Consider the following 11,572-nt stretch of genomic DNA (forward strand, 5'->3'; position numbering starts at 1 on the left):
GCTGAAGCAGGGACCCCTGTTTGGAGTATGTCTGGAGCCCGTGGAACATGCTTGTTATTACATGTTTACCTGATGATTTAGTTAATCTTCAGGGCCCCATTAGACTGAGTTCCACCGGTGGGTTGGGTCTGTCTTGCATACCATTGTGTCCACGAGCCATTTTAGCACAGATTTTTGAGTACATAGTAGGTACTCAAAAGTGCTTGGTGGGCTGGGCACGGTGGCTCATGCCTGTAATCCCAGCACTTCGGGAGGCTGAGGTGGGCGGATCACCTGAGGTCAGGAGTTCGAGACCAGCTTGACTGATATGGCGAAACCCTGTCTCTACTAAAACTATAAAAATTAGCTGGGTGTGGTGGCGCACACCTGTAATCCCAGCTACTCAGGAGGCTGAGGCAAGAGAATCGCTTGAATCCAGGAGGCGGAGGTTGCAGTGAGCTGAGATCGAGTCACTACACTCTAGCCCAGATGACAGAGAGACTCTGTCTCAAAAGGAAAAAAAAAAAATGTGCTTGGTGAATTAATGTCAAATGAACTTTCCCTTTTCTGGCACTAAGTTTTCTCATCTGGAAAGTGGGGATTATATCCATGAACCTCACAGGACTGCAGTGAGGATTTTAGCAAAGTACATATAAAAGGCATTTGATGAGTGGGAGTTATTTTCTGGGGGGCAGGCAGAGACCCCAAAGAATACTTGCCCTGTGAACCTGTCCCAAAGGTGCTTTTCTCACCCAGTGTCCCTTGGGGACAGATTCAACGAGCACCAGGGGAAAGCCAGCCTAGGAGTGGGTCTCAGCTGTGCCAGAAACCAAACTTCCTTCTTACCGATGGGGCCTCTGATTCAAAAAGTTTCTTGAAACCTTCCATTGATCAAGTGCCCAACACTGAGCTGGGCATTTTACACACATTACTACTTTCTGATTTCACAGCTACCCTGTAAATGGGTATTGGGCTGATGGGTCCAGAGAGGGGAGGCAACTTGCCTGGGGCTACATAGTAAGAGATGGAGCTAGGATCTGAGCCCAGGCCTACCTGACTCTCTCACCTGGGTTCTTTCCCTCTGTTTTTGGCCACTTTTACTTAAGGAGTTTACAAAGCAGAGTTTATAAAGTATATTCACTCTCTTCATTCATTCACTCACTCAACAAATGACTGTGCATGAACGATGTGCCAGGCACTGGGCTTGTAGCAGAGGACACCATAAACATGGTCCCCACTCTCATGACCTGCAGGACTGGGGGAAAGACAGGCAATAAATATGTAAACAAGTAAATGAGACGGTTTCAGGTTGTGATATGTGTAACTTAAAAAAACAGGGTAACATGACAGAAAGTGACCAGAGGAGCTGCAGAAGTGCTCTGTGGGGTTACAGGCAGTGGTGTGGGGGATGGCTGGGAAAGATCTCTGAAGAGGTGACACTGAGCTGAGATGGGAGAATGAGAGTTTGACAGGTGTTAGGGAGGACCTTTCTAGGCAGAAGCCCTGGGGTTGGAGTGAGCTTGGTGTGTTCAGGAAGCAGGAGCTGGAGCATGGGAGAGGGGGAGGTGGCAGGAGAGGGTCCCCGAGAGGGACAAAGGTTGTGTCCTCCTGGGCCTCAAAGGTCATGGTGAAGAGTTAATTTCAAAAGTAGTGGGGGCTGGTCACAGTGGCTCATGCCTGTAATCCTAGCAGTTTGGGAGGCCGAAGCAGGTGAATCACCTGAGGTCAGGAGTTCAAGACCATCCTGGCCAACAGGGCAAAACCCCATCTCTACTAAAAATACAAAAATTAGCCAGACATGGTGGCAGGCACCTGTAATCCCAGCTACTCAAGAGGCTGAGGCAGGGAGAATCGCTTCAACCCAGGAGGCAGAGGTTGCAGTGAGCCAAGATCGCGCCATTGCACTCCGCCTGGGTGACAGGGCAAGACTCTGTCTCAAAAAAAAAAAATAAATAAAAATAATAAATAAATAAATAAGTAGTGGGGGAGTGGACAGGCGCAGTGGCTCACTCCCAGCACTTTGGGAGGCCGAGGCAAGTGGATCACTTGAGGTCAAGAGTTTGAGACCAGCCTGGCCAATATGATGAAACCTTGTCTCTACTAAAAATACAAAAATTAGCCAGGCGTGGTGGCACATGCCTGTAATCCCATCTACTCGGGAGGCTGAGGCACGAAAATCACCTGAACCCCAGACTCGGAGGTTGCGGTGAGCTGAGATCACACCACTGCATTCCAGCCTGGGTGACAAAAGCGAGACTCCATTTAAAAAAAAAAAAAAAAAAAAAGTAGTGCGGAGTGGCCTGCCCTGACCTAGGAGTTTACAAGATCCCCCTGCTGTTGTGTGAAGACCAGGCTTGAAGAGGGCAAGGATGGAAGTGAGAACCCCAGTGAAGCTGCTGGAATGAGGTGGCTTGACCCAGGGTGGTGACACCAGGGTAGAGAGAAGAACTTGGGTTCAGGACATAGCTGTGGAGCATTAATGTTATCAGAGTTAGATGGGTGGGGAGGGGCTTGATGAACACCCCTTGGTGTAGACAAGAATCAGTTACTTCCATTTTATGGAGGAAGATTCAGGCCCATCGAGGAGCTGGGCTTTCCCAGAATCACCTGGGTCTCCTGACTCTCCACTTACTATTGTTGCCCCTCTCTCAGTTTTCTCTAAACCCATATAATCCCAAGTGAAACCTGAAGTCCATCGTGTCTTACCGGGGTCCTATCAGGGTCCTGCTGGGCAGCCATACTGCACACCCTCCACGTGAGGGAACCTGCCACATAGGCAGCTGAGGCAACAGGGGAATCCTATGGGACGAGGCTTGTCCTTCCTCTTTCCTGCTCTGGCTCAGGAGGCCATGAAGAGCCAGGGCTGAGTTCTAGATCTGGCACTAATTTGCTGTGTGACTTGGGACAAGTCCTGGTCCCTTTCTAGGTCTGTTTTTCATCTGTGAAATAAGGATAATGGTAGTCTCCACTTCAAATATTTGTTAAGAGGGATGGACACGTTCATATGTATAAAAAGTCTCAGCACAGCCTGTCATCCAGTTGGGACTCAGTAAATGTGAGCTGTTATCCTGATTAGTAACTGCTGCACACTGTCCCCCTGCAGACCTACAGACTAGCTATGGGCTCAGCTGGGGGGATGTCCTGCCCCTGCCCATCAGCCCTGGCTCTCCCATCTGCCTCCCAGGCCCACCCTGTTCCCTCTGTAGGGGTCTGCAGACCCTGGCCCACATGGAGACCAGGGAGCTAGCCAGCATGAGGGTGGTTCCTGGATGGAGAGGCAGCGGGGGAGCCGCTGGAAGCTGCTGTGTGTTTGGCCCAGAGTTGTGAGGGGGAGTGGGGAGGGGCGAGAACACACACTCGGAAACGCTGAGACCGACAGATGGAGGAGCTGAGGATGTGAGAGACACACACAGACAGAGAGAGACCCAGAGTCAGGGAGAGGAGGAGCAGGCAGGGGAGGACGGCCGGAAAACGGGCAGTCACGCCAAGCCAAGAGCTAAGCAACAAATCAGCAGATGAACCAAGCAGTCGAGGGACTAAAAGACACAGACAGACCACCAAGTGGACCCAGCATCCAAGACACAGACAGACAGACCACCAAGTGGGCCCAGCATCCAAGACACAGACAGACAGACCACCAAACAGACCCAGCATCCAAGACACAGACAGACAGACCACCAAACAGACCCAGCATCCAAGACACAGACAGACAGACCACCAAACAGACCCAGCATCCAAGACACAGACAGACAGACCACCAAACAGATCCTGTATCCAAGACACAGACAGACAGACCTCCAAGAGGACCCAGTATTAAGACACAGACAGACAGACAGACCACCAAACAGACCCAGCATCCAAGACACAGACAGACAGACCACCAAGCAGACCCAGTATCAAGACACAGACAGAAAAGCAGACCTCGTATTCACAGGATAGAAAGCTGTCTGGCATCCAGGGAACGCAGACTAAAGCTCCTGGCCTCTAAGGACAGGCCGACAGGCTTACCCAGGATCACAGGGTCAGGCCAATAGGACATAGTATCTGAGAGACTATGTGACCCACAGTCTAAGGGAGAGGATTCCAGGATTCTGGAACTGAGACAGGGACTGAGCCAGGATTCCAGGTTAAGACTGACTGACTAATAGACTCCTGACAGAAAATACAGGAATGATAAATAGGCTGGCCCTGCGTTCAAGGGACAGACACAATGGACAGGCTGATCTGATCCACAGACAGACAGAGACAATGACTCAGGATCTGAGGTCAAAGGGATGGGTACAGGCTTGGGCCCAGGTTTGACTGTCTGAATGGACTGAGTTGCAGGCCAGAAACCCTGACCTAGAACCAGAGACTTGGGGTGACTCAGGAACAAAGAACAGGAGAGAGATGGGGTGATGCAGACACTGCCAGAAGCTTCCTGGCTTCTCAAGAACATGGGATCCCCTTATCTTTTTCCCCTCCTGCCCATTAGAGAGCAGCCCCCAAACTCTGGGGGACTGGCGGACACTGGAAAGTTGCTGTAGGGAGGGTAGGATGGGCCTGGGGAGAAGGGAATGAGCTCCTATTCCTTTATCGATGCTGCAACCTGTTCACGGAGGCAGTGAGGTTCAGAAGAGACAGGTTTTTAGATCCCTGACAGGAGGGATTTCATACTCTAGCTTCTACTCTCCTCACCAGGCGTGGCCTTTTTGCTCTCACCCCCACCCCAAGCAGTATACACTCATCTGCTCTTCCAGTTTCTTCCTGGACAAGCTTCTTCTCTGAACACAAGACTGAGGGTTAGTAAATTAGATTCCAAACAGACAGAGGGCCTCTGTTTCCTCATCTATAAAATGGGGACAGCAGAAGTTGCCTGTTAGGTTAACAGCATGAACCACAGTGTCTGGCTCACTTCAGGCCTCACGCAGTTCAAGCCTGAGAGCTGTTAGAGAAAGCAAGGCCTAACCAGGCTAGAGGGGCATCAGGGAGTGCTTCCTGTTGGAAGAAGGACAGGAATGAGTCAGCGAGGGCAGGAGGAGCCTGTGAGGTGTCCTGGCTCTTGGCAACTTCAAGGAGAGAAACCCCAGAGCCCTGTAAGGTCAGGAGGGAGGTCCCTGCTCTCATGGATTCACAGTGGGAGAATGGAAAATAAATAAATAAATGGTGATTTCATAGTGTAGGTTAACAAGAAAATAATACAGGGGGGTGTGGTAGACTAGAGTGAGTTGGCAAGGGTGGCCTGGGAGGCCTCTCTGAGAAGGTGTGAACTGATGAGGAGCCAGCCACGGGAGGATCTGGGAAAGGGGTGTTCCAGGCAGAGCAAGTGCAGACGTCCTGAGCCAGGGATGAGTCTGGCTGAGTTTTAGGATCCCCCCAGCGCATCTGGAGTGTCAGGAACAAGTGGGACAGTGGTTTGAGATGAGGTGAGAGAAACAGGCAGGGCCAGATGGTTTAGGGCCTGCACGCCAAGGGGAGAAGCGTGGGTTTTATTCCAAGTGTGATGGGAGGCCCTTGGAAGGCTTTGCGAAGGGGAATGACATGATCTGACAGGTTTTAAAAATATCCCGCTGGTTGCCATGTGGAGAATGGACTGTAGGGAGGCAGGAGTGGATTCGGGCAGCCCACATGGAAGGCTGACGTGGTCACCCAGGCAAGATGACTGTGGCCTGCACAGGTGGTAGTAGAGGAGACATGGACAGACTGGGGATTTTGTTGTTTTTTAGCGACAGGGTCTTGCTCTGTCACTCAGGCTGGAGTGCAGTGGTACAGTCATGGCTGACTGCAGCCTTGAACTCCTGGACTCAAACAATCCTCCTGCCTCAGCCTCCTAAGTAGCTGGGACTACAGGCACATGCCACCACATCGGCCCATTTTTAAATTTTTTGTAGAGATGGGGTTTCTCTGTGATGCCCAGGCTGGTCTTGAACTCCTGGGCTCAAGTGGTCCTCCCGCCTCGGCCTCCCAAAATGTTGGGATTCCAGGCATGAGCCACCACACCTGGCCTGGGGATAATTTCGGAGAAGATCAGATGTACACCACCCCCAATCTGGATTCCCTTCCTTGAGGTGGGGTGTTCTTCTCTTGGGTGAAGATCAGCTTCTTTCAACTTCATTTCAAATAGAGCGGGATGTGGGATAGGGTGGACTTCCTGGAGGAGGTTTCAAGAGAGGTTGCTTCCAGAGGCCCCTGCCCAGTGTATGCTACTCCCTCCATGGACACCCTTTACAGTTTATAAACTATTTTTAAATTCACTGCGTGTGTGTGTGTGTGTGTGTGTGTGTGTGTAGACAGGGACTCACTGTGTTGCCCAGACTGGTCTCGAACTCCCTGGTTCAGGAGATCCACCCAGCTCAGCCTCCCAAAGTGCTGGGATTACAGGCATGAGCCACTGCACCCTGCCCCATCACTCATTTAATGCTCACAACAAGGAGGAAAATAAAGCTCAGAGAAGCAGAGAGACTACCCAAGGTCACACAGCGGGTCTGGGACAGAGATGGGAATCAAACCCACATGCCAGCCATTGCTACCTTTTGTCCCTCATCCTTACCCCAGTGGCTATGTATAGGCAGAATGGCAAGTGCCATTCCCATTTTAGAGAAGGGAAACTGAGGGCCAGGGAAATGAGGTTGCATGTCCTGGGCAGGACTGTTTTAAGACCTTTGTGGGCACCACATCTATCAAGCATATTAAAATGCAGCTACATCAAACAACCCATGTAAATTATATATGACCAGATAAAAGCCAAATTGTAGTTGACTGGCTGACATCATGTTCTGTTTTGCAGACGTTTAATTAAACATTTATTAATTTTGATTCTGTAGTTTTTCCCTGTGTTTTGGAGCCAATTTTTTTTCAGGCTTCAAACATTTTTCTAGGCCCATGAAAATCTCATAGGCCCTTGGCAGAGAGCTTTTTGTGCTGGCTGGAGGGAACAGCCACGGTTTTGGTCCTGTTGCCAAAAGGGGCACAGCAAGGCAGAACCCAGGCCTTTTATCCCCAGACCACAGTGTGGCCTTTCCACACTCCCCATTGACCCCACATTCCTGGGACTCAGAGGCCTCCTCTCTTCTCTTCCTCCATCCCTGCTCCTGCCCACGGTGGCCCTGGGCTGTGTGAGCCCTTTGTCTGTGGTTAGCTGGGAGCTGGCAGAGGAAGGGGCAGGAGTGGGCAGGGAGGTGGGCAGGCGGCCCGTCAGGTAGTGATGGATGCTGGCTGGGGGCCAGGGCCTCTCTCATGCTGACCCGGGCCCGGAAACAGATGGTCTTCCAGCCTGAGAGAAACTTCCAGGGTGTCACCTTCCCCCAACTCCCCAGGCCCCTTCACATTGGACCAGCTGGTCTATCCTTCCTAGTCAAAGCCAGAGCCACAGGAAGGGGAAGGGAATGTGGTGGCAGGGGGGATGGAGGCTAGAAAAGACAGCCTGTGTTCTAGGCCCTCAGAAGTTCTAGGGGCCATCTTGGTTTCTCCCCCAGCCCCCACCTCTGGTCATCTCCAGATCTCTCTCTGCCCCTCCTCTATCCCCTGCCTTAGCTCAGCCCTGTAATTTCAGACCTGGACCAAAACCCATCCTCTCCTGGCTTTCCTCCAAGCCAGCCTCCACAGCAAGCTTTCTAAGCCACTGAGCCAAGCTCATCACCCCTGATTCTGGGATGGCATTCAGATAGAGAATAAAATCTGAACTCTTCAGCCCAGAATTTGATGCCCTTCACAATTCTCGTCTCCTTATGCCCCTGCCCATTAAAACCCCCTGTCCAGGCCCAGCAAACCTCTGGCCATTCCCCTAAAAGGCCAAATTCTTTCAGGCCTCTGAGCCTTTGCTTCAGCTGATTCTTCCACTTGGAATGACCTTTCATCTCTTGTGTGCCTTCAAATGCCAACCCATGCTTTAAAACTGAGCCCAGGCTGGGCGTGGTGGCTCACACCTGTAATCCCAGCACTTTGGGAGGCCAAGGCGGGCGGATCACCTAAGGTCGGGAGTTCGAGACAAGCCTGACCAAAATGGAGAAACCCTGTCTCTACTAAAAATACAACATTAGCCAGGCATGGTGGCGCATGCCTGTAATCCCAGCTACTCGGGAGGTTGAGGCAGGAGAATCACTTGAACCCCAGAAGCAGAGATTGTGGTGGGCCGAGATTGCTCCACTGCACTGCAGCCTGGGCAACAAGAGCGAAACTGTCTGAAAACAAAACAAAACAAAACAAAAACCAACAAAAAAACTGAGATCAAATGTTTCTTCCCTTCAAGGCATCTTGTAGCATTATTTCACCTCCTATCTTGTCTCTCTTCCATGGGACTGGGAGATACATAAGGGCACACAGCCTGGCACAGAGCAGGTGGTCAAAATCCACCTGCTACATGAATGAATCATTCTGGCTGCAGGGATCCTTATGTGTGGGGTAAGCAGGAGTCCAGAAAATGAAAGATACAGGGAGACAAATTTCTGCTTATCAGAAGAAACACAATCCAGCCCTGGAGCTGCTCAGAAGCTGAGGTCCCTGTCCTGGGGAGCGTGTCAGCAGTGGGTATAGATGCACCAGGCTGAGGTCCTTGTCCTGGGGAGCGTGTCAGCAGTGGGTATAGATGCACCATGCTGAGGTCCCTGTCCTGGGAAGCATGTCAGCAGTGGGTATAGATGCACCAGGCTGAGGTCCCTGTCCTGGGGAGCATGTGAGCAGTGGGTATAGATGCATCAGGCTGGAAATGGCTGAAGGAATCCCAGCATGGCACAGGAGAGTTGGTCAGAGGGGGCTTTGCATTTCCAGAGTCAGCTTCTGAGGGAACAGCCCCCTTCCCCATCGGCTGCCAATCCTGTCATTTGTTATGTTGACAGTGTGTTTATGTCATAGACTGATGCCAGGATGACCCAGGGATGGGGAGGAGGGTCCTAAATGGGATGTTCCTGGCCACATTTTGCAGAGTCCCACAATATTCACTCTGAAAGGATCTCCAGAGTCATCAAACTCATCCCTTTCATTGGCAGATGGAGAAACTGAGGCCTAGAGAGGGCCACACAGCTGGTAAGACCAGTATACTCATTTGAGGAAACTTGGTATCAGCTGGCTCCACATCCAGGGAGCACTGTGACTTCCTCCATTGGGCTATGAACAGAGTGAGTCCCCTGGTTCCCAAACAACATCCTGGAAGTGCCAGCACTTCACCCTGGGAATAGATCCCAAATCCCTGGCTCCCCAGTTTCAGATCCAGGCAGCGGGTCACAGAATCTGTGTAAGGGTTACCCCTCCACACATACACACACGCACATACCACCCCCAGTTTCCTGGGAAAGCCACTTTTGGAAGACTCCTCTGGTTTGCAGCAAAGGGTGTGCCTGTCCCGTGAATCAGAGAGTTTGGGGAGCTGGCAGGGGTGGGGGTTGCTGGGAAGGTGGCAGGGTCTGTAGCTGCAGGAGTGGAGCTTCTGGGCAAGGAACCAGGGCAGAGGGGAAATCAGACCCAGAGATCTGTGTGGATAGGTCCCCTCTCACCTTACATAGGCACTGTGCACTTCATAATGTGCAAAGTTTCTTTTCATTCATTTAATCCTCACCGCCACTTTGGGAGGGATTAACTAGGGCTCAGAGAGGGTCTTGCTCAAGATCACACGTAGATTAGAAGCCAAGTCAGGGATTGATCTCAGGACTTCAGAGTCCCTTCTATACCCCTATAGGGTTACTAGAGTTCCATTCAGTTCAACAAGCTTGCAGCCGTGCACACTTTCATTCATTCAGCCCACATAGATTAAGCACCTACTGTGTGCTAAGAATTGAAGATGCAGCAGTTAGCAAGCCAGCCTAGTCATTCTCCAGGTACTCACAGCATGGGGGTGATGCACACATAACCAGGCAGTTACAACGCACTGTGACAAGTGCTGGCAGATTAGATGGAAGCCTGGGAGAGACCTTTACCCTAAATGAAAGGTAGTCAGCCGAAGCTTTATGGACAAAATTGTGTTCAAAAGCTGAGCCTGGGGAAAAAAACAAGAGTCATCCCGGGTTGGGGCCGCGATGGGGTTAGGGGATAGGGCAGGGTGTTTTTAGGGCAGGGTGTTTTAGGGAGAGGAAACAATAGGTACAATTCCTCAGCAAGGAGGGAGAACATTGTGAGCTCTGGCTCTGTGACCTGTGCAAAGCGGCCATGAACAGCCGTAGAGTTTGTTGGGAGAAGTGGCATGAGAGTAAGCAACGGTTTCAGATGCCAAGCCGAAGTGGCTGTGAGCACCTTCCTTGCACCCTGGGGTGAGAGCTGGGCACTGAGCGGTGAGGATCTCACCTCAGCTGGGCACTGAGAAGGGAACAGTCCAGGGATCTGCTGGTGGCAACAGAACTGGGGCTGGCACCAGGCAGTAGGGACTGTTCCTGGAAGGAACCTATGTGAGCAAAACTTTTTATGGTTTACAGTCAGAGGCAGTGTTGCCTCATGGTTAGAGTGCCGGCCCTGAGGCCAGAATGACTGGGTTTGAGTCCTGGTTTTACTGTGTCCTAGCTGTGTGACCTTGGATAAATGACATACCTCTCTGGGTCTCAGTTTGCTCACCTACAAAATGGGGATTGGGCCGTGTGCGGTGGCTCATGCCTGTAATCCCAGCACCCTGGGAGGCCAAAGCAGGATGATCGCTTGAGGCGAGGCCAGGAGTTCAAGACCAGCCTGGGCAACACAGCCAGAAAAAAACATTTAAAAATTAGCCTGGTGTAGTGGTACATGCCTGCAGTCCCAGCTACTTAGGAGGCTGAGTCGGGAAGGTTCCTTGAGCCCAGGAGTTTGAAGTTGCTGTGAGCTAAGATGGCACCACTGCACTCCAGCCTGGGTGACAGAATGAGACCCCATCTCTAAAAATAAAACAAAATAAGGGACGGGTAACAGGGCTATTGTAAGCTCAGCGCACTCCAAGGTGTCAGTAACCCTGCAAAGAAAGCACGCCCCAACCCGTTATAGGAACAATGGCGATGCTGCTGTTGTATTTAAGGCTTTACTTAGTACCAGTCCTTTCTCTAAGCTCATGAGTCCATTCAGTACTCTTCAACGGCAGCCTCATAAAGTGATCCTTTCGAAATGCCCATTTCACAGCTGAGGAAACAGGCTCAGCGTAGGGAGTGACTTGCCCCCCCGTCGCCTGTGGGCGGCTCGGGGCGGGTGGGACAGAGCGAGAGGAACGAGCGCGCGGGAGCCTGAGCACCGCGTCCTTCCCGCAGGTACCTGCGCGCCCTGTACCTGGGGCTGCAAAGCCGCTGGCGCGGGGAGCAGCTGCGGCGCCACTTCTACTGGCGGATGCTGTTCGAGAGCGCCGACGTGAGCATGCTGCGCCTGCTGGAGACCTTCCTGCGCAGCGCGCCGCAGCTAGTGCTGCAGCTCAGCCTGCTGGTGCACCGCGGTGGCGCGCCCGACCTGCTGCCGGGTGAGCCCGCCCCTTCACCCTCCACGCCTGGGACCGCCCCACCAGGCCTTTCTCCCTGCTTCAGGCTCCCTGGGGATGCCCTGTGCGCTTCCCCACCCCAGCCCAGGGCTCACTCAGTCAGGGTTTACGGAGGCCTGCCCCTTCTACCTCACCACCCTCCAGGTCTCTCTAGACCGCCGCATCCCCTTCGATGGCCCACTTACACTCAGAGTGAGGAGG

General features: G+C 52.2%; 1 protein-coding gene across 1 annotated transcript in view; it reads left to right on the top strand.

Moving 5' to 3' along the window:
- Positions 1-11,572, top strand: part of XKR7 (XK related 7) — a 33,109-nt gene that overhangs the window by 13,613 nt on the left and 7,924 nt on the right. Inside the window, exon 2 of the mRNA XM_008020376.3 lies at positions 11,151-11,353. Within this exon, the coding sequence (XP_008018567.1) occupies positions 11,151-11,353 (203 nt within the window). The remainder of the gene's footprint in view (positions 1-11,150; positions 11,354-11,572) is intronic.

Source organism: Chlorocebus sabaeus, chromosome 2 (genome assembly GCF_047675955.1).
Source record: "Chlorocebus sabaeus isolate Y175 chromosome 2, mChlSab1.0.hap1, whole genome shotgun sequence".
NCBI lineage: Eukaryota > Metazoa > Chordata > Mammalia > Primates > Cercopithecidae > Chlorocebus > Chlorocebus sabaeus.